The sequence below is a fragment of the Lachnellula hyalina genome (assembly GCF_007821495.1).
Source record: "Lachnellula hyalina strain CBS 185.66 chromosome Unknown contig00018, whole genome shotgun sequence".
In the NCBI taxonomy this organism is placed as follows: Eukaryota; Fungi; Ascomycota; class Leotiomycetes; order Helotiales; family Lachnaceae; genus Lachnellula; species Lachnellula hyalina.
In genome coordinates, this window is record NW_022157132.1 from 220,596 (window position 1) to 242,350 (window position 21,755).

A 21,755-nucleotide genomic window follows, 5' to 3' on the forward strand; every position below is an offset into this window, starting at 1 on the left:
TAATTAGATTAAAAATCATCAGGGCGTTGGATTTCGTTTTGGAACTTCTAATAAATGTAATTCTATTTCTTTTTAGGAGCGATTGCGGCTTCGTCCTTTTTTTTTTTTTTTTTTTTTGATTATTCTAGAACAATTCCGGCTAGAGCTCTTTGTCACATTACTGTCTTTGTGCAGTCAGCGGACGCCGCTTGAGGAAACATCGCCAGCGTTGTTGACCTTGATTCATTTTACAATTCCGACAAAAAAAAGAACACCTAAAATAACATGAAAGTAACGAGAGGTTAGACTGAAGCTGGGAGATCCTAGTTTTTTTGAGGTTCTTCGGAGATTCAATAGAGCAAATCGATCATAGATAAGTTCAATATGCAACAAATGATAGAGAATCGCGGTCACATACAATAGAGTTCGAAATCGGCTTCAGTTTGGAACACTGAAAGATTTTTATTCTGGACCCACATTTTGTGCACATTAGCCTTGTATAGCTAGTGCTATCGAGCATACCTGCCTTCGTTCATCTCTCAAATGCACGTGGTTCAACCCAGAATTGTTTCGGAGATTGCTGGTCATTGGCGTTATTCCTGCTGCATCACGTAAGAGTCATGATGTTGTGCCTGAGTATTGATTTAGACCCGGCTGGAGGGACTACAAGAACATTCCTTTTATTCTCAGTTCAAGTCCTGGCAATGTACTATTTCATAGACACAAGAATTACTTCATGCCTTCACTGAACGCAACCAAAGGAAATCTAGCAAGTCTTCATCAAACAAAAAAGGCCATCCCAAACATCACTAGTCAAGAAATAAAGGAAAATTAAAGGAAAATGAAAATTGGGGAGACAGTAGAATAACTCGATCAGGGCTCCAATCTCCCATGTACTACCCTCAAATGCCTTTTCAAATTATCTTTCCTCCCAAAACCCTCACTTGAATACTTACACCTGTGTCTCGGACAGAAGTATCGTTCTATAGGAAGAACTCCAGGGTGGTGTGCCAGAACGTGACGTTGCATGTCTCTGTTTTCTGCGAAGTGTTCCTTGCATACAGAGGACAGACATGCAATGCTTTTATTATGGATTTTCTGATGGCGTCTGGGAAATCTTTAGTGTCTTTCAAAGTAGTATACGATGTAGACTTACTTGAGTCCTTGGGGGTTGGAAAATAATCGATGAGGTTGGCAGATGGTGCAGATATGAGTCTTTGGCGGAGGTAAGGAGGTAAATGAAGATAATGGTTGAATATCCGGGGTTTGGAGTTGAACGAACGGTGACTGGCAGTTCGATGTAGATGAGGCAGGGGCAAGTGATGAACCGGGCGAGAGTGAATCGGAAAGTAATGGAAAGATCTGTGAGGGAGACAAACTCATTGGTGGTATATCAGTCTGCTGTGTGTTTTCTGGCAGGAAGCTGTCCTTCAAGTTAATATTCAGGTTGGTCGAGATCTGATTTGGCCAGAATTCCCTGCTCGTCGTTGATATATCTCCTTGATGAAAGTCACCGAGTAGCTGTTGTTCCATCAATTCGAATCCAATATCTCCTTGATGAAAGTCACCGAGTAGTTGTTGTTCCGTCAAGTCGAATCCAATATCATCACTGTCTACAAAATCAAGATCACTCCAGTCAATGTGACTTGTGTCCCAATATCTAGAATAATTCGTGTAAGATTGGGCGGACTCTTCGTCGAGTTCAAATCCAAGGTCGGCAAAAAACAGGTTGTTTTGAATATTGAACATGGCTTCTGCCATGATGAATGGGAGGTTTCTTTGGTTATATTTTTGGTTGTCTTCGGCAATGGCAAATTTTGGGGGCGAGATGCGTGGAGAAGCTTGGTAGATGTTTGCGTGTAAGAGTTTTGATGGAATCTCCAAGCTCAGTAAGTTTAACGACGATTACTGAGGTCAGGGTCACAGCTGTGCTGCATTAAGGTCCGTAGTCTGCGTCCCTTGGTTTCGGATGGGGAGGCGGCCATGCTTTCTTCCCATAACCAGTGTCGCTGGTGCCAGTTCCAGAAGGAGGCAGCTCCAAAAAGGACTGGGTGATGATAGGGGAGTCCATTATGGTCTACAGACTACGCCAGGTTGAGATTAAAATTCGAAGTGATGTGGATGATGAAGAATAATGGAAGCCCTGGGGTAGCCGACCATTAAGTACAGCATTCACAACGAGGCTCGGGAGGCCCCCGAAAATGCCTTCGCATAGCAGGTGATTCAAACCCAATCGCTTGTCTAAATTTAGCGAGAGGCCCCTCAAACTATCACTCGACAGGGCTGCACCTGGTGCACCTTTCTTGAAGTGGGGGGGCCTCTCAATTTTGGGGTAACACAAGTTTGTCAGCCCATCCTCGCACTTTGGTTATGTTGGGCTGAGCCCAGAACTGGATTTATATTCGAATATCAGTTCGATGGGAATATATATAATTAAACCTAAAATAATCTAAATCCAATTATAATTATATTGTGATTATCTGTTGGGACATATATTACGTGTGCCACGTGACCATTAGTCTGATGACTAGGCAGCGACGATACTTTTCACTTTGTTGCTGCAACCTTAGCTAGAACCTCTTCTACACCTAGAAATGCAACCATGTAACCACTAATAAAGTCGATCGAGAAGTATGTAAACCTAGGCCGACCTAGTGCACTATGTGTATACCAACATTATCAATTGTTTTTATTTCTTTTTTCTAAATAAGTGATTATATATAAATCTAAGACCTTTATATAAAACTATTATTGGTTTTGTCTCAAGATCTTAATCACAATTCTCCTATCATACGAAATAATATCTTGATCCCAAACGAGTGAATAGTATTATGGAGGGAATAAGTAGAGGCGAGTTCCCTATAGCACTGTAAACTCGTGTCACCCGACAAAGAAAGAAAGAAAGAAAGAAAGAAGAAAGCAACACCATATTAAAATATCTATTATCATTGTAAATTGCCGGGAGGACCACACTTGTATCGTAAATGTATATGAAGGTGATGAGGAGTCTCAACCCCAACTATCTAGTATAAATAGCTCTAGTCGGAAAAGAGTTTCTCCGAGGTGCAAAATAATCTTGCCATAGTATGGGATGTGCCAGCATCCCAACATAAGAATACTGTTATTTCTGAGTGCTACAAATCAGGTTTTCCCAACAAGTGTTCACAGAGGGCATTTAGTATCAATAGTCTTTGTGGGTATCATTTGGTAACGGGCTAGTAGGCTTTTGATAAGCGAAATCTATGTTCTTTTTACAACGTACGTCGCGTCGTCTTTGTTCTAGGCGTAATAAAGCCGACGTGAAGGGGGTGATTCTTCTAGTTATACCTAGGTACCTATAGGTATGTAGTTATTAGGAGGCTTTGATGGAGTCGTATATCTTTCTGATGAATAATTCTCCTCCACCCCATTTTCATTTCTATTCAAATATACTCTCTACGTCCTATGTTAAAAGACATTTGTATATATCAGTCAATTTTCATGCATTACATTAGCTACATCTCGTTCCTACCGTATTATATGCTGAGTATCTAGTAGTGATTAGATTCCAAATGTAGCATAAGATGGCTCACGCCTAATTCTTGTTCTAATAGTTTATTAGTATAATCTATTATCTTTCAAACATATAACAACCCCGCGAATATATAGAGGTTTTTAGTTCTTTATTTTGAACCCACTGCATATACACTAGTATTCTTCTCATCTTTAAATCCGGAAAACAACATATAACCATTACCCTAGGCAACCTTCATTCTGTGTACCATTGAGTCGTACGGATTGATTCTCCGATCAGCAGCCATTGTAGTATGGGTTCACTTGTCTTCCTTTAAATTCGTCATTTATGTACAACTAAGTACTAGTTCTATCATATTTAGATGTGATATCTCTTTCTTCGATCGAGTATCTGGCGTCATTTGCTACGTCGCTCCACATTTGTTATTGTTATTTAGATCACAAAATCTGATAGCTATATCTAAGCATCAGGTAGCTGCTTGTTTCTCTAATATTAAATGCGCATTTGAACTTCTGACTTGATATTTTGTGATGTGCGAATCTCTAGCACAGCTGTTCGTTTTAATATTTCTACTATTACCAAGCCCTGCCGAACTGTAGGATAGTTTGTGTAATCATCGTATAAATCTTCAATGTGAGACTTCAGAATACAACTGGTTTTTAAACAATGTAAGTTACAAAACGACTTTTCTTGATCAAGTATTCAACTCACACAATGATGTTAGAGATGACGCGTTTATTAGTTTTCTGAAGCTGCAGCGTCGGACCTGTTAAAGTCTGACTCCTATTTCACCTTCGTCTTCATAATCGACGTATAGACGGACAAGTTTTATCGAAAGTAGCAAGAAACAGGTTTCATTCATTTGAACCGACCTTCCACGTTTTAGTCAGCCCCTCAAAGCAATGCCACCTTATATTCTTACGACTTGGAGTCCCATGAAAGCCCTTCCTACTAAAATGTACTGGTGGCTTTCGCGCTCTATCAAGAATGGCAACTTCATTACATTCCATTGGATATATTACCTACTTACCTGTCTAATATCTTCTGTCCTTTTTTGGTCCGTGTCCACTCCCAGTGGCTCGATATTATATGTCGATAGCCTTTTCATGGTGATTTCAGCTATGTCACTTACAGGGCTAAATACACTGAACCTAAGCACCTTGAACACTTGTCAACAAGTCGTTCTTTACTTCCTGACGATACTCGGAAACCCATTCTCGGTCAGCGTTTTTGTTCTATACATCAGGAAAAGAGCTTTTCATAAGAAGTTTAGGGACATCAATGATGCCACATGGGCCCCAACTCCAGGTAAATCTTATTCGCTCTCGAAATAATATATTACCGCTAATAAAATATTAGATAGTACCCATGTCGGAGTAGAAGGCGCTCAGATGCGGACCACCGAGACACCTACCTACAAAAAACCCCCCTTTGCCTTTCGGAAGTTTCTAAGCGTTTTGAAGTCGTCGCTAGGTCGTAATTCCCAGTTCCATGACCTCTCGCGTGAGGACTGGAATAAGCTTGGCAGCATTGAATATAAAGCACTCAAAATGTTATTGTGTCTCGTCCCTGGTTATCTGATATTTTCTCAACTCCTCGGAATCTTCATACTAGCGCCATACATGGTATTCAACAAGTCGGATGTCGCTCTCTCCAACGGCGTGAGCCCATTGTAAGGTCACTTTGCTTTCCAAAACATCTCGCTGACACTTCTTTTCAGGTGGCTGGGAACTTTTCTCTCTTCAAGCGCTTTCAACAATTGTGGTCTATCATTGCTAGATCTAAACATGGTTCCTTTCTCAACTTCCTTCTTGGTACTGGTCTCATCGTCGGTTCTTGCCCTAGCCGGAAACTTAGCATTCCCAATTGTCTTCCGTGGTTTGCTTTGGTCTGCTCTCAAAGTCTTACCAGCCGACAATCACTTCCAAGATTGGCGGGAAACCATCACCTTCATTTTGAAATACCCAAGACGACTTTATATATATTTGTTTCCATCTTTACATACCTGGATTTTAGTGGTCATCCTCGTTCTCATCAATGGACTCGAAGGGATCGCATTTCACTTTTTAAATAAGAAAAATCCTACCCTTGATACTCTTCCACCGCATATCCAGTTCCTAGATGCCTACTTCCAAACCGTCGTAACACGGACGGCCGGGTTTGATGTGATACCGATCTCTTTCCTCCGCATTGGAATGCAAGCTCTATACTTAGCCATGATGTTCGTCTCAGCCTACCCAGTTGTTTTTGCGATGCGGAGTTCCAACGTATACGAAGAACGTTCCCTCGGCATTTATGCCAACGAATTACTGCCAGAGAAATCTGAAATGTTTTCCAGTCCAAATTATGGCGATGAAGACACTTTTTTACCCCATGCGCCGAGGACGAGAGCATACTACCTGCAACAAGAAATACGAAAGCAACTCGGGCACGATCTCTGGTTCCCAATGGCGACCGCTATCCTCATACTCTGGATCGAGACGGGTAGTCTCGACAGAGATCCCACTACCTTTTCCGCCTTCAACATCCTCTTTGAAAGTGTCAGCGCTTATGCTGGTGTGGGTTTATCCACCGGTCTACAAGATCAAGCTTACTCCCTTTGTGGCGAGTTTCATATTGCGTCGAAGCTCATCCTGTGTCTGGCTATGCTGCGCGGTCGTCATCGAGGGCTCCCTGTTGCAATCGATCAAGCCGTTCAACTTCCTCAAGATATTCCCGGAGAAATGGAACAACAAGACCACGAGATAAGAACCCGTTTCTCTTTGGTAGATGCAGCCCTGGAGTCCAGGCCACCATTCTCGACTAGACCTTCAGACCAGATAAAATAGGAGTCAGTCAAGACGAAAACGGAGGATTCGGAAACGGGAGGCAACAATTTCATGTCTGGAGCCTTAGACAAATGAGTACGCTTTTAGCGAGTATAAGTATGTGTAGGGGAAGATCTATGTTTAAAGATGGGTCACTGTCATTTACCGACGCTGAAATATCTCAAGCAATAACATTTTCGTGCCTCTTCCGTGGTGGTGGTAAGGAAGCGTTGCCAGTCGTTCCTTTTAGCAGAAGACGCTCAGGATGGATAACGTTTCCCTAAGTTCTGCTCTATTTTAGAAGGAAACTTGATACTATTCAAACCTGAATTAGATGATGAAATATTTATAGCGCATACAGAAAGAATCTTTATATATCGACATAGCATATCGATCTCAATTGAAAAAGTGTTTATTATGAAGTGGATAAAGTAGACGAGACGGGGTAGGTAGTTGACGTTGGACGTTGACCTCTCCTCTCCTCTCCAGCTCCTTATCGATCGCTTACATAATCACCTTTATCAGGAGCCAATATTTGTTTGACGCGAGCGCGAGCGAGGCGACGCGACTTACAGAAAGATCAGGAAATGCATAATATCGATCCGCAAACACTGGACTGCCACAATGGAGGATGATGGAGAAAACTACGCCCATACCTCAGTTCCGTTGAATGGCCCCTCCGATTTTTCTCAACCCTTGGCAGGCGTTGTCCTCTGCTGCACCTCAATTGTCGAAGATCTACGCGTAAGTTGATTGCCGCCATTATGTTGCCCACTCTAATATCCTGTGCTACAGACAAAACTATTCGAGTATGCCAAACAAATGGGGGCTATCTGCGAATTTGACTTGACCAACGATGTTACACACCTCATTGTCGGCGAACCATTCAACACCCCAAAGTATAGATATGTCGCCAAGGAACGGCCAGATGTCAAGCCAATGGGACTCGGTTGGATTGAAGCTCTACGACAATTATGGATCAAAGACGAACAAATCGATGCACAGGCGTTGGAGAATGAACATACGTTACCGACACTTCATTCCCTCAAATTCAGCATGACGGGTTGTGAAGATAGTAAGGGCTTCTGCTATGGGGTATTTGTACAGTGTACTGACCAAGCTTAGCTGCGAGGCAAACCATTGCCGACGAAATCGAAGCTCATGGTGCCGTGTATGCAGGAGATTTGACAAAATCAATCACTCACTTAATCTCCTTTCGGACTGAAGGTGCTAAGTACAACGCCGCGAAAAGCTGGAAAATCCCAATTGTCTCTATTGAGTGGCTGCGTGATAGTTTGGAGAGGGGAATGGTTTTGGATGAAGCATTGTACGATCCGAATTTGCCACTAGAAGAGCGAGGCAAGGGGGCCTGGGACCGATCGAAACCCAAGAGGACGTCCCTCGGCAAACGGGCGAGGGAAAACGGTATGGCTGGATCAGAAGGAGGTAAAAGGAAGCTACGCCGCACCGCAAGCACCAAACTGAACAGCCAAAGTGAGAGCATGTGGGGGCAAATCGTTGGAGGAGGATCAGTAGTGCAAGTTGCTCAAAGTGGGCAGTGGGAAGTCAATGGAGAAGAAACGAAGCAGCGAAATGATCAAGCCATTCAAAACAAGCCTGAGCAGTCGCTTGATACCACCATACCCAAGCAAACCGTGGAAACTAAAGCGAAATTAGACGGAATTTTCAGTGGTTCCAGGTTCTATTTTCATGGCTTTACACCTACGAAGGCGCAAGTTCTTTGCAGTCACTTACTTCCCCATGGAGCTGAGATATACGAAACCATCGATGAGCTACGCTCAGTACCACCAACAAATACTTCATGTCACAATATGATGATTGTCCCACACGATTTACCATTATCAGAGCATCCTGAGCTCCCACAGTCCCAGCTGCATATTGAAACGGTCACCGACTGGTGGGTGGAAAGATGTCTCCATCAGAAGAAATTTACGGATCCGGCTGACCATGTTATTGGTCGACCGTTTCAAGTTTTCCCGATCGAGGGATTTGTCGGGATGATTATCTGCTCGTCTGCCTTCTCCGGCATAGACTTACTTCATTTCAAGAAAGCAGTTGAATTATTGGGCGCAACGTATAGTGAGGACATGACCCCACAATCATCAGTACTTGTCAACAAGTCATTACTCGACTTAAGAAAAGATAAATTAGAACATGCACAGCAATGGAAGGTTCCAATTGTTGGATCAAATTGGCTTTGGGATTGCATCAAAGCTGGTACGAGATTGAGTTTGAAGAATTATCGCTGCAGGCCTCAGAAACGATCGGACTCTTTGCCAAACACTGAGCAAAGGCCGCAATCTCCCGGTGCAAGCCAGTCAGATCGACCCGCGATCGTTGCTGCAAAGCGGATATCTAGAGGGAACAGTATTTCTGGAAAACACACCAAACCTCTTAGAAACTCTGGATTCGACGATTCAGCATTCGCACCAGACGAAGACGTCACTCTGAATAAAGCCGCTATGAAAGAAGAAAACGACTTTTACGATATACAAACCTTACCAGCAGCATCTCCAACTCAAGAACTCACTTCTAGATCCGAGCCGCTATCGGAAAGAAACCCAAATTCGTCCTCAAAAACAGTCTCTACCGCTCCCGCTCCTTCCGACCACCCTGGCGCACGGCCACCACAAGAGGACATCAGTAATGCTATTTCGGATCTAATTAGCAAGACGAAGACAGCTATACAGCCAGCACAGAGTGAGGCCCCTGAAGGACGAAAACGCAGTACGCACAGAATTCTCGGCCGTGTGGCTAGCAATATGTCCACGACATCAAACCACTCCCGAGCTACATCAGTTGACTCGACAGCTACTCATGGCAATCCAGTTGAATACCCACCCTACGATACCGGGACGAATGAGCAGATGGAGATGCTGATGAATGGCGATAGAATTTCTCACAAAGCTGGAGATAGCCAACCCCCTCCTACCCAATTGCAATATGAGGATCCGGAAAGTGAAGCAGTCTCAGAGAGGGTCATGGCGAGGATGTTGGGGGAGAAAGCCCCGCCGCCTAAAAGAAAGGGCTTGAAGGAGAAGGCGGTTACGATTGGGGACTTCGAGCCGAAAGCTAGGGCTACGAGACAGGGAAGGCGGGGCTGAGGTAAGGTTGGATAATAACCTCTAATGAATTCCGAAACTCCCTTTTTGCATTGCTTTTCTGTGTTGTCCAGTAATCCCTATATTCTGATATTTCCATGTATTCCACCTCTAACGACTGACAAATCGGAGAGCACTTTTCCCCTTCTAAACCGCCTTCATTTGCATGCTTGCCTTCTACATGTCGCGTACTTTTACGCCCACTATATGCAATTCGTCGTGTTCCATCATGATCGCTGTGCATATTTCGGGGGCTCAAGCGTTCACCCCCAAGTGCCCTTAAATGCAATATAACCCAACGCTAAATGAAGTTCCAAAAGCTTGTTAATACTTTACATATCTACATTTTCTATACCTAAAGACTAGCTAATATCCACAATAAGGTAGGGTATCTTTCCTAAACACCTGCTTAGTGCTTCCGAACTGTACATGCAAAACCTACAATCATCATTCATGACTTGCGTGTAGCTCATGAATGGTGCATAAACACAACGAGCGGGCTAAGATTTAATAGCACACTGCTCAGTTCTTCTTTTGCCGCTTCACAAGAATCATCTTCTTGCCAATCATCTCCTCGCCAACTGTATCCTCTCCTGTCACCTCTGCTTCCACCTTGCGCTTCCCTGTGTTAGAAGACCGGATGAATGAGACCTTGAGCTTTTTGGCGTCTTGGTTTTCTTCTTTGTCTTCGTCTTCATCTTCGTTCTGTCCGCCAATCCCATCGGCAGGTCTGGTGGACACTTCGCCCGAGGTGTCTTCGGCTGCGGCTGTGGCGGTAAGGTCTACAGTCGGTGTATCATTTCCCCTCTTAATACTCACTGCGTCTGCCTCTTCTGCCGGCTCACGATTATCCTCGACGTCTGTGGTTGCGTCGCCGCTCTTCACATCCAGGCTAGGATCCTCGGGTATGCCGGTCGTACGAGTAGGAATAGAAGCAGGAGGAGGAGGAATCGATTCGTGATCTTCAGGCTCAGCTTCTCCTCAAACAATCCCTCGGAGCAAAGATACTCACTAGTGACTGGTGCACCATCTCCGTTCGCCCCTTGGCTGTCGTCGTTGTCGTCTTCTTGGGCGAGGACACCAGCTATCCAACGGTTCCGGACAAACTCCATCCATTCTGCCTTGAGGTTGTTCTGTTCCATAAATGCACCTGTTGCTTCGCGCAGGAAGAGTTCGTCGCTCTTGCGTCGCTCTTCGGTTGTTTGTCGGTGCGCCTCTTCCTATCTGTCTGTTAGGACGTGGGGGATTCATTTTTTGAGGTCTCGTTCTTACCTCTTCGCTCTCGCTTTCTTCACTTTTAAGATCAAGCTCTTCTTCTGGTTCGTCCTCGCTCAGCTCTTCGGTAGAGGAGATCACTTGCTCGTTATCATACCCCGGCCTGGCATTGAAGCTTGTCACCAAGCTGTCGCGAGCCTCGTCCAACTCGTCTTCGCTAAATCCTTCAGCGTCGGAAAGATCCTCGTCGGCTGAGTCGGCTGCTGGTTGAACACTTGTCATGATGCTATCCTCGGTGACCTCTCGTAGCTTGGTCTTGTCATGTCCCTGAGCCAAGATCCGTTAGTTACAAGAATCTCGAGACAAGGTTGAGAGACGTCGCTTCTTTGAGACATGTGAAGGGAGTGAATTATCTCTCAAAAAGGAAGCAAGAGGTGTTTGGCCGAAAAGTAGACTTACCTCATAGGTCATGTAGAAAGTAGCCTGAGAATCCAACACCCTCTGTCTCTGCACCTCCTGTCGTTCCCTCGCCTTCTCAGCAGCATAAGCCATCCTAGCAGCTTCACCCGTCGCCTCTTCCACAGCGCTTCTTCCACCCATCCTATGCGTATGCATATCATCCACAAACTCCCTTTCATCAATATCCCTCTGCACCCGCTCCCAGATCTCCAACCGATCATCAGCCTCAACCTCCATATCATGATACCCCTGCCACGCATTACTCCCCGGCACCAGATCCTCCTTGAATATAATATTGTTCGCCGCGATCTTGACCTTGGTCGCGAAATCCCGCTCCTGCTCTCTGTCAAGCCCGACGCCGTATTTCATGATCAGGTAGCACACTTGCGCTTCGTAGACGGGGCGTAGGATGTGCGTGAGTTCTAGGTCCAGGAGGATGTCTATCATCTGCTTGCGCTTGTTTTGTCGGAATGCTAGCATGGCCTGCAGGGGCACGCAATCAAAAGTTAGCGGGCAAGCTCGCAATAAGTACAAAGGTTTCACGTCAAGAGAGCTACGAGTGAGGTGGTGAGTGAATACCATGGAAATTGTATCACGACATAGGCCGGAGGTTATGGTGGGCTTCACGGGTTTGCTAGGCTGCTCCTTCGCATTGTCGGTGTCCATGGGATCAGAGACGTCTTGCTCGTTTGAAAGCTGGTACTCCATTTTGTCTGCCATGATGCGATGAACGTTCTTTGAAGTTTTGCTAAATTTGGTATAATTGAATGATTGAAAGTGGTATTGAAAAGAAATTATATATTCAAAATCAGGTCAAAGTCACGTGATTGGATGCTTCTCTTACCCCCCTTTATAGTCGGTTAATTTCCAAGCGTCAGCAAAGATGCTTTATGACTCTTGTCCATTTCGTAACCATGCTTGTGGATTGGTATTCACTTGAATTTTTGCCATTCTCAAACAGCAAAGAAAGAAGAAGAAAAGCAATTGAATGATTTTTTTCGACTAGTCACCACTTCTAGTCTCTACTACAAACAAAAGAATGTCTCTGTCTCTGCCCAACTCTTCCAAAGCCTCCCCCAAAAACCAGCAGTCCATCACTTTCATTCCTCCCTCCTCCCCCCTCCCCCCTACTCCTTAGCCTCCTCTTTCGCCTCTCTCAGCCTCTTAAAAAATGCCATAATACTCGGGACACTTTTCCAGCTCTCCCTAGCCTCAAGACTTTCAAACCACCTCTTCACATTCGGATACGGATCGAAAAGCGTCTGGAACCCGACTTCCTTGGCCAATGCTCCATACGGGAGATGGAATAAATCGGCGAGCGACACTTGGTCTCCAGCTAGATACGCGTGTTTTGCGAGAATCACATCGTAGATCTTGAGAGTGTCTTCGAGCTGGCTCTTGTACTGCGCTACTAGCTCTTCGTCGGCTGGACCCTTGCCGTGAGCGCTGGATGTGGGTGTTTATCAGTATGTGTGTTTTCTCGTGTTTGGGAGGAAGGAAGATGAGGAGGCGGAGGTAAGGTACCCTTTAAACAGTTTCTCGAAGCCGATGCTTTCGGCTGGATGGTTGAAATAGGAAGCTTCGTACGAACAAGCCTACGCATACTTCAGATCAGCCTCAATTATCCCTCGTCGTCTTTTGCGCTTGTATGTGCCTCACTTGCTCGAATAGCCCGTAGCCTTTCAAATCATCGTCATCTGGAATCAGCTTCGTGCCCTGGCCGGCGTACTTTTTGGCGAGATATCTATGAAGAACATGGAGTTAGTATCTAAGGCTGTTTGAAGAGTACAGAAGAATCAATATGTCAAGAGCCATGAGACACTTCCATAGCAAAGCAGAATAGGTTTCTGAAATCTCTACCCGAGGTATGAAAGCAGATGCAGGCAGAGGATCTCTCTCACTCACTTGCAAATAGCCCTACTCTCAGACAGCACAAAGCCATCATCATCAATAGCAGGAATCTTTCCAAACGGCTGTCTCGCCAAATGCTCAGGTGCCTTCATGTCAGCCCGCCCCATGGTGATGAACTCGTAGTCCGTAACTCCCTTTTCGGCCAGGACGGTGAGGACGCGCGATGTGCAGGTGGACTCGCGGATGCCGTAGATTTTGAGAGGCATAGTTGCGAGGGCTTTGTTTAGGATCACTGAGGAGTTGAGGTGGAGTATTTGAAAGTGAAGGGGTATCTAGAAGAGAGTTTTGAATTGAGAGTGGAGTGTATGTATGTATGTCTTGGGGGACATTGCTTGCTCTTATATACTCCAATTCCACCCCCTCTAGACCCATCTTTCCTCTTAGTCTCCTCCCCTATTTAGTGAATTCCCTTCAACGCTCCATCCAATATCTATACTTCGGCTCTGAGAACGTCCCGAGCCAATGATACATCGTCCACATTCACCTCAATAAGCAGCAAATCTACCAACAAACTATGCATTAAATTTATGGATCACTCAAATAGAATCACAAGATTGACGCCAACCACACCGTCTCACCGAGCACCAGTACAGGCATTACTAACAGCCCATCATTAGAAATCACCTCAGGATTGACTTAATCTTCGCCATACTCTGGTATATCACAAACATGCGGCTCAATGTTGGCCGCGGAAAGGTTGCTGATTGGCTAATCCCCTGCGATGCGCGCGGTAACGTCTGTGATAGGTGCAGAGCGACGGACTTTACTTTTGCAGATCGTTCGTAACTAACATTACTCTTTTGCATGAATGATCTGAAGGGGCGTTGGTTCTAAACTTAGTGAGGGTTTGAAGCCGTAGAAGTATTCTTTTACTTCAACCCCCTCCAACCAACCCCGCCCCCCCACAATGTTCGGCCGTTTGTGCCTTCCGAGTTTTGAATTTGCTGGAAGCGGTAAGTGGTAAGTGCGATCGCTGGCTAACATGTATATGTTCGCTACTTCCGCATGGTATTGTCATTGCTCTTAGCGCCTTGGATACATCCTAGATAAACTGGTGAGAGGACGATGGTTTACGTGGAAAATGTCACCCGGATGTGAATATATAGGACGTGCAATTTAAAGAGAAGACGTTATATTCAATAGGCATGAGCCCCCAATTCAAAAAGCGCACAGTGACTAAATCTAGAAGCTACCAAATAGAAAATAGAGCAATCCCATTCAGCTCCTCGAAAGACCGATACCTATGACTCACTATACCATCAAGATGTCAAGTAGCAACCATAAGACAAGAGATTCGCGACAAACGCAATGACACGTACGAAATACGGAACATCAGCAGGAATAAAAAGGGAAACAAAGTATAAGAATGGCAAATTTCGCGGTATAACAGGACATGACACCCCGGGAACCTGACAGGAAGTCTCGCCGAAACCATCCTTCTTGCTTGATTCAGTGCATCAGATGATCTGGGGCATCAAAAAGGACCTTCCAGCTGAGTGTAAAGAGGGTATTGGGCTGCAGGAATCGCTGTAGTCCCAGATTGAGTGTCTTCTTGATCGCTTGTGGCGCAGAGGTTGCAGTCATGATATTCCTTCGGAATGGGGTCAGGCAGGTGTTTAGCTGACAATTTACGGTTGTTGTCGCTCAAATTTGCAATTGCCTTATAAGATGAGTGCCAAGGAAGCCCATGATCATAATAGAGGTGCCATTTCAAGCTGTTCTTGATCCAATGTGTGGGATTAACAGCATTTGCACATAAGTCCAACGCACATTCGTAACTCTCGTTTCCATTTCGGGCGTGCTCTTTGCTGAAGTGTCTCGAAATTTGCTTTCGATCTGTGAAGCCTCGAGAAGTTCTAGCTTCCCCCAAGACACAATGATAGTACGGGCAAAAAGCATCATTATCGTGTATCGTCTCTTGGATATGCTTTACCCATTTGTCCTTTCTAGCGAATGATGTTGTCTCAGACTCGCAAGATTCGTAAGGACATTCGTACTTCTTGACATCCGAATGTATTGTAGCAGAGTGCCGATCGAGATCATTCTGGTTGCGGAAGGGCTTCTTGTAAGAACACCGGGGGACAGCGCATAGGAGGGGTTTAACGTGAATGTTGTTCAAGTGACGTTTGTATGTAGGCAGTGTCTTGAAAGTAGCTTTCGATGAACAATCCGGCCAGATGCATCGCGAAGGGGCAGTGAAGCGCTCTATGGCATCTTGCCCATGGCCGGTGAGGTGAAGGGTCATTTCCTCCCCACAGATAGGATGGTCACATGCCGTCCATGTGCACGAAAACACTACAGGCCGAGCATTTGATGACATGAGTCTCCTTTGCGCACTGTTCGCCCTACTAGCGTCAGTGAGTTTTTTTTTAGCCACTCACATGTTGTCGGCCGTTCCTTCCACCTGCATCTCCTCCAACCAATCCTTCTCCTCCAAAGCATCGCCCATCATCGCTCTGTACGACGTGAACTCGTCATCGAGAGGCTGCGGCTCGGGATTGGCCTTGAAGTAGGCTAGCGTCTGCTCGAGGGCCTCCTGGTCGAGCGAATCAAAGTTGAAGGAGTCCATGTTGTGTAACCGTGTGGGAAGTGAGGCGGTTAAGCGAGGGCGAAACGTGCAGTATCGGTGACGGAAGAGGATGTTGCGTGGCAGACGTGTGCTGGCTGTATCGGTGACGAAAGAGGATGGTTGTGTGGGTTGGCAGTGTTGACGAGGCTCTGAGTCGTGTGAAAGCGCGGAAAAGGTGCAATTGAGGTGGGAGGGGAGTCTGGTTTATATGTGTGCAGCTGAGTTTGATACGCGGCTTGGAGGGCGATTGCGTGCACGGTCCTTCCTGTAGTAGTAAACCATGCTGGGTCTGGAACCGGGTCATATCATGTTGTAATGAGACGCAAAAAAGCCTTCAAGTTTCTCAAGGAAGTCAAATCACGTGCTATTTCTGAACTCGTTCACGTCGAGCCCTACCTAGATAGGTAATGAAAAGGGACTGCCTTGGGCTACGAGATTGATACACAGGCAACAAACGCAAACCTGCAGAACATCGCAGCAATTCAAAACACAAACACAACTGGCAATGCAATGTCTATCACTTGATATGGACCAATATGAATCCATTCACCTGGAATATTATCGACTATTCGACATTATTAGCTCCTCTTCGAAGCCGCTTCTTTATGTAATCTCGTCTTCCTGCTTCGAGAAATGCCTCTCCTCTGCACAACCTTGATGAACCACCAGGTCAAGATATCTCTCATCAAGAACACAGTCGTCACAAACGCCACTGGGAGCGCGATGATCCAAAAATAGCTCTCGCTGTGGTTAATAGCAGGAAAGTCGACGATGTTCATTCCGAAATACCCTGTCAAGAAGGTCAGAGGCAAGAATATTATCGTCACGACTGTGAGCTGCTTCATCGACTCGTTTTGGTAGGCCGAGATGGTATTGAAGATCAGGTCAATCATGTTGTCGCAAGACCTCCTCATTTGATCGAGGGACTCCGTCATAAGGATAATATGATCCTCCACGTCCCCGAGGTAGGTTTGCGCCATAGGACTTATCTTGACACCCGCTGGACTCGATTTGATATCACCTCTCCCACCAACTTCGGAAACTACAGAGCCGCTTTTGTGATCTCGGAGAGCACTAATCAGATTGATGATGGGATAGACAACGTTCCGCATCATTGTGATTTCGCTGGTGATAACGTATAAAAGTTTGGATTGCTTGATGCTTGGCTCTGTCAAAACATCAAGTTCCAGCTCACCAATGACATCTTGATACGCAGTTGTGACTGGTATGGCAAGGTCGATTATGGCGTCAACAATTGCCTGGCATATCATTGAGGCATCGCATGATCGTCTAAGAAGGGTATCAGGGGTACTCAGTCGGTTGAGAATAGGGACTTCGATATCATCGGCGGATTGCTCAAAGAACGAGACAACGGTGTTGTCTGGGGTTGATTAGCAACTAGAAGAGATCTTCGCAGGGGGGCGGGGGTCATACCCGCCGTCAAGAATATCGAGACCTGCTCGGCGCTGACGGCCAACTTTCTCTTGGTCAACGGCGAATGGGCTTCCATATAACTCATTCTCTCCTGGTTAGGTCCGCCCTGATATCTCTGCAGTGTCCTCAGTTTTTGCATAGCGGCGCTAGGAGTACCTTCAGTATGGCCAGTTACATATCCATTAGTTGGATCATGTACACCAGCCACCAAATTAGCCTTCCTTTGCTTCTCGTCGTATTTCTCCATGGTTTTCGACCCGGAGAAGGCCTTGCGAAAGAATCTCATCATCCCACCATGAAAATACCCACCCTTCTCATCATCTGAGTCCGAGTCCGAGTCCGAATCGTCATCATCATCATCCTGGTGGAGGTGAACGAGTTTTTGTAGAGTGAGCACCATGTACGTGTGATCGGCGTACCTAAAGCCTTGTTAGCCACAGCATCGACTCGGAAGTCTAATGATCTTACCAGTCGGCTTTAGTTCTATTATTTGTGTTGAGCATGTCCTCCATGGCCAGCCTATGTAATCTCTTGTGCTTTCCCAATGCCCCAATGACATCCCAACTCAACCCGTTCACGTTGATCCATCGGCATTGTATCCAGCTCTCTTGTCTCTTCTCTAAGAATTGTACAAGTTCTTCGTTCCCAAATTCGTGCATGACCATGTTCTGTTCGCTGAAATCCACCACGGTTATCTGACATTCTTCGTGGAGGGTTGGGACTTGCGATCTTCCACCATTCGGCTTCGAAGGGTCAAGGCCAGGCTCTTGACCTGGTTGCCAATTGGGTCGTGTAGTAGAGGCATCGATCGACGCAAACGTCTTCACCGTATTGGATCGAGTCGGTCGGCGCTTTATATATGGAGAGGATCCAAGGTTCGACCCCGAGGCTTCAGAACGCGCTTCGGATTGTCTGGGGGGCCGAGAAGAGGGGGACATGCCTGCCTCTGCCTCCAAGTCAAAGTGAGTACTTAGAGTGGGCGACGACATGGTAACGGATGGCTGGAAGTCTTTCGCAACGACATTCTTGTCTGCCATAACTCAATGGCGCGAAATAAAGGGCGTGAGAGGTGGCGCGCGGAGATTGCTGTTGCAGGCCTGGTCGCATGGGCTTTCAAAGCTCGTAAAGAGACACACACACCTGGTGTCGTGTCGTGAAACAATGCGGTGAGTGCTTTGGGAGATACATCCAGAGACAAGTGTATAAGAAAAGAGAAGAAGGGAAAGAATTGAATTCCAAAAGTATGTATAAGAGGAATGAATATAACCAACTGGGCGCAATGTCAAAAGACCATGCTACAGGCGAGGCCTTTCTATACTGTCCCCATATTTTCAAGGCGGCCGACAACTTTTAAGCTTTCAGATGGTTCTTGGCATAGCTAGCCTAGCCACATCTGGCTGGTTGGAACACTGGAGTGCTCCTTTTCCGTTTTTCTGGAACATCACCATACCTACATTTGTTACATCCAAACAATCACGTTCACAATGCCATCATTCTATCGGCTCAAAGATGTATCTTTATTTGGAATCTAGTGCGATTCATTTGCATATCAGTTTCAGATAACCGCTTTATTAATTCAGCAATATATAATTCTTGTATATTCTAAACAAGTATTATAACTCAGAAGCACCGGATATTCTTCATGGGAGCCAACATACTAGAGGACCCATACCGGATTTTTTCAGGCAAACCGCGGGATGAAACGTAGTTTTCAGAAGTGATATGGGTATTAATATAGTATTTGGGTATCATTAACAGTTTATACACCATCAGCAGTTATCCCATGTCTACTAGGCAACCGTATAAAAGTGCTCCGCCAACCCGCGACCGTCCCCCGAATCCCCCTCAGTCTTGCTGGCGGCGGAGGAGGGAGAATCTGTGTCCCAGTCTGTGTACTCTCCCGCGCCTTGTAACCTGGCGGGACTTCCCCCGGCTTACCCGTCCGCCTGTATGGCGGTAAGCCATCAACACCTTCCCCCTCTTCTTCAGCAATGCCCAATTCCCTCAGACTGATCGGAGGCTCCTCTGGCACGCGCCCTCTTCGGCGTCTCTTGGCCCACCATCTTAGACCAATCCCGGTGGCTAACAGTGCTGCAACAATACAAACGATAATGATAACCACCTTTGTAGCCTTCGGTATAGCAGGCCCGGAAGAAGGAGGGTGATAGTGTATGGCGGTATCGGTGCGGGTCCCCGACGTCCCGCAGGAATACCGATCGGGATATTTTGAGATGTCGGAGCTATAAAAGATGCGATCGAAACTTGAGCAATTGAACTCGAGGACTGTAGTCAATAGGTGGAACCCGTCTGACATGTCGTCCATAGCTGGTAGCGAAACCCTGTTTACATTAGTTCAAATTGCACAGCCAGAGACAAGAAGAACTAACTTGTATAGATTTCCCGAAAGGTTCGTAGACCCATCCACAGCCGCAAGCTTTCCCAGCCCATCCAAAGCCGTCAGGGCACTATTATTCGCAATCACAAAGTCGCCACTATAGATCCCGCCCCCAATTTCCGTCAACGCCGGCAGACTGAATTTGTTCATCATCTGGTTTCCCCTCACAATCACATCCCCACCAATCGCATTCAGCTGGTCCATCTCAAATGCCTGGAACGAATTATTCTCCAGTTGCAACGTAGCAGAAAGTGTCGTCAAGCTCGAAATATCAAATTGCATGACATCCTGCAAGCTCAACCCTTCAGCTGTCGTCAATTTGGGAAGCAAAATCTGGAAACTTTCTCCATTATCCGCGAATTCAAGCAAAGAACTTGTCACCAAACTCGACAGGTTGACTATTTTCATATCCTTATTCCCCGTAACACTAACATCTTCAACCCTAGAAAACGAGCCAAAATTGAAGAAATCCAATGTCTTGATCCCAGTATCAGAGATTGTGAGATCGCCGTATATGTTCGTCCCAGGGTTTCCATACTCGTCCACGCCTTCGGTCTTGAGACTTGGGCTAGTGAGTTGGGGGATAGATATCCAGGAAATGGCCATCTGGACTGTTTCGAGGGCAGGTAGGGAGAGGTTGGTGAGCTGAGGAAGGGAGGAGAGGGTGAAGTTGTCGTTTATCCATTGCAACTGCGGCGCGGATATCTCGGTCAAAGCCGCGCAGGACGAGATGGCGAGGCTGCCATCCAGTCTTTGTATGCCGCTCAGCGTGAGGGAAGTGAGGGTATCGCTCTGGACGGTGATGAGGCCCGTTATGTTGTTGCAGCTACCGAGGGCGTCGGCGTCGGATTGGGTTGTGATAGTGTAGGTATCCTGGGTACAGACTGTTCTTGAATATTAGCAATGATTCAAAGAACAAATATTAAAGGAAGTATACCATCTTGAGCCTCAGATCCACTTGCAATGCCCACAATCATCGTGGCAGCAAAGGCCGCGTATTGCACGCATCTTGCAAGACCAAAATATGCCCCGGAAGACATGGGGACAACATCCACCACTCAAACGAGAGTGAAGAAGATGGAGAAGAAAGCAGCATCTAATAAGTAAAAATACGAGAAGGTAAGCACAAGCTTTTTAGACCAGGTTGCCCTTGGCACTGCCAACAAGATTTCGAATCTCTGCTGGATACCATTACGGATCCAGTATTGGCAGTCCAGGATTAATCTTGTCCGTGCTGGCAAGGCGACTAGGCAGGGATATAATTGTGGGTAGCCTCGTGATGATCTCCAACAAGTTTATGATTGTGACAAGAAAGAAAACATCAATTTCCGTCATCTTGAACTGACTTGACGTGGCTTGACTTGACTTGACTGGGACCACTGGGTTGCTTTGTCGGCCTGAAGGTTTGCAAATTTAGGAATGGAGGCAAAGAAGTTGTCGCTCGCGTTCGGGTGTTCTTCGGGTTCCCCTCTAAAGCTTCCCTTCTTGTGTTCTATTTATACAATCTTATTCGGGGCATCATGTCACACTGAAAGAGAAAGCTTCATCATCCATGAGTCTCGAATTGGACATGCTGAAGCCAAAGGCTGCAAGTCAAATAATTTCAATAAAAGTAATGTCCTACTCCGTTTCCCAGACCGCTCCCTAATAGTTCATAAAGTCGTTAACACAACTTGCGACTGTGCTGACAAGTCATCCCCGAGCATTGTTTGTTGTTTACGGCAAAAACGAAATCACTTTCGTACGTTCATCTACCATCGAGTACTAAAGTGTCTAATCCTTGTGGATGTGCAACTTGTCCTTGATCTTCTCCTTGATCTTCTCCTTTTGACTTGGCTTCGAAGACTTTGAATCAGGTGTTGATGACCTCTCAGCAGCCGGTTTGGGGGTAGCATTGGCTGGAGGGCCATGTTTTACTCCCTTCTGCTCAAGGAGACCTATACATCACGTCAGAAATCATCCATCAAGGTAGGCAAAGAGGAAAGGAGCATACGGTCAGCCTCTCGTCCAGCTCCTGGCTTCGAAGCATCAAAATCACCACCATCAGCCTTCATCCCACTAGTCATAACATACTGCTCCCCCGTGCCCGTCCCATGACTCTCCTTCTGCGGTCCGTCATCCTCTCCTCCAGCACTTACATCGCCGGCCTTGGCCTTCTCCCTGAATGGTATAGGGCCTAGGTCACTCCTCTCATCATTCGCCACTCCTTCAGCCTCCTTTTTTGACGCCTTGATCCTATCGGACTCTCTGGAACCTGGCTCATCAAGAGGACGGTCGGCGCCTTGTTGCTTTTGCTTGACCGCAGAGCCAGACTCAGGTGCCGCACCGACGGAGGCAGAGGCGTCGTTGG

General features: G+C 46.2%; 5 protein-coding genes across 5 annotated transcripts; 2 read left to right on the forward strand and 3 right to left on the reverse strand.

The window, feature by feature from the left end:
* Window positions 1-4,629: 4,629 nt before the first annotated feature.
* On the forward strand, window positions 4,630-6,321 carry trk1 (Potassium transport protein; the record flags this gene model as incomplete). Its single annotated transcript, XM_031146854.1, has 3 exons — window positions 4,630-4,801; window positions 4,853-5,165; window positions 5,214-6,321. Coding segments are annotated over 3 exons (1,593 nt in total), but the record flags the coding sequence as incomplete, so codon positions are not given.
* Window positions 6,322-6,924: 603 nt separating this feature from the next.
* On the forward strand, window positions 6,925-9,425 carry rad4 (S-M checkpoint control protein rad4; the record flags this gene model as incomplete). Its single annotated transcript, XM_031146855.1, has 3 exons — window positions 6,925-7,044; window positions 7,096-7,375; window positions 7,426-9,425. The coding sequence occupies 3 exons, from the start codon at window positions 6,925-6,927 to the stop codon at window positions 9,423-9,425; spliced, it is 2,400 nt and encodes a 799-aa protein (XP_031008217.1).
* A 2,798-nt stretch (window positions 9,426-12,223) lies between these two features.
* On the reverse strand, window positions 12,224-13,213 carry hpm2 (Glutathione S-transferase; the record flags this gene model as incomplete). Its single annotated transcript, XM_031146856.1, has 4 exons — window positions 12,224-12,542; window positions 12,621-12,691; window positions 12,756-12,840; window positions 13,002-13,213. 4 exons carry the CDS (start codon window positions 13,211-13,213, stop codon window positions 12,224-12,226), a joined length of 687 nt encoding a protein of 228 aa, XP_031008180.1.
* Window positions 13,214-16,154: 2,941 nt separating this feature from the next.
* On the reverse strand, window positions 16,155-18,047 carry corA (Cobalt/magnesium transport protein; the record flags this gene model as incomplete). The annotated part of the gene is made up of 3 exons (XM_031146857.1): window positions 16,155-16,957; window positions 17,011-17,429; window positions 17,479-18,047. 3 exons carry the CDS (start codon window positions 18,045-18,047, stop codon window positions 16,155-16,157), a joined length of 1,791 nt encoding a protein of 596 aa, XP_031008181.1.
* Window positions 18,048-18,800: 753 nt separating this feature from the next.
* Window positions 18,801-20,445, reverse strand: ecm33_1 (Protein ecm33; the record flags this gene model as incomplete). Its single annotated transcript, XM_031146858.1, has 4 exons — window positions 18,801-18,898; window positions 18,949-19,349; window positions 19,398-20,289; window positions 20,343-20,445. The coding sequence occupies 4 exons, from the start codon at window positions 20,443-20,445 to the stop codon at window positions 18,801-18,803; spliced, it is 1,494 nt and encodes a 497-aa protein (XP_031008231.1).
* Window positions 20,446-21,755: the final 1,310 nt, after the last annotated feature.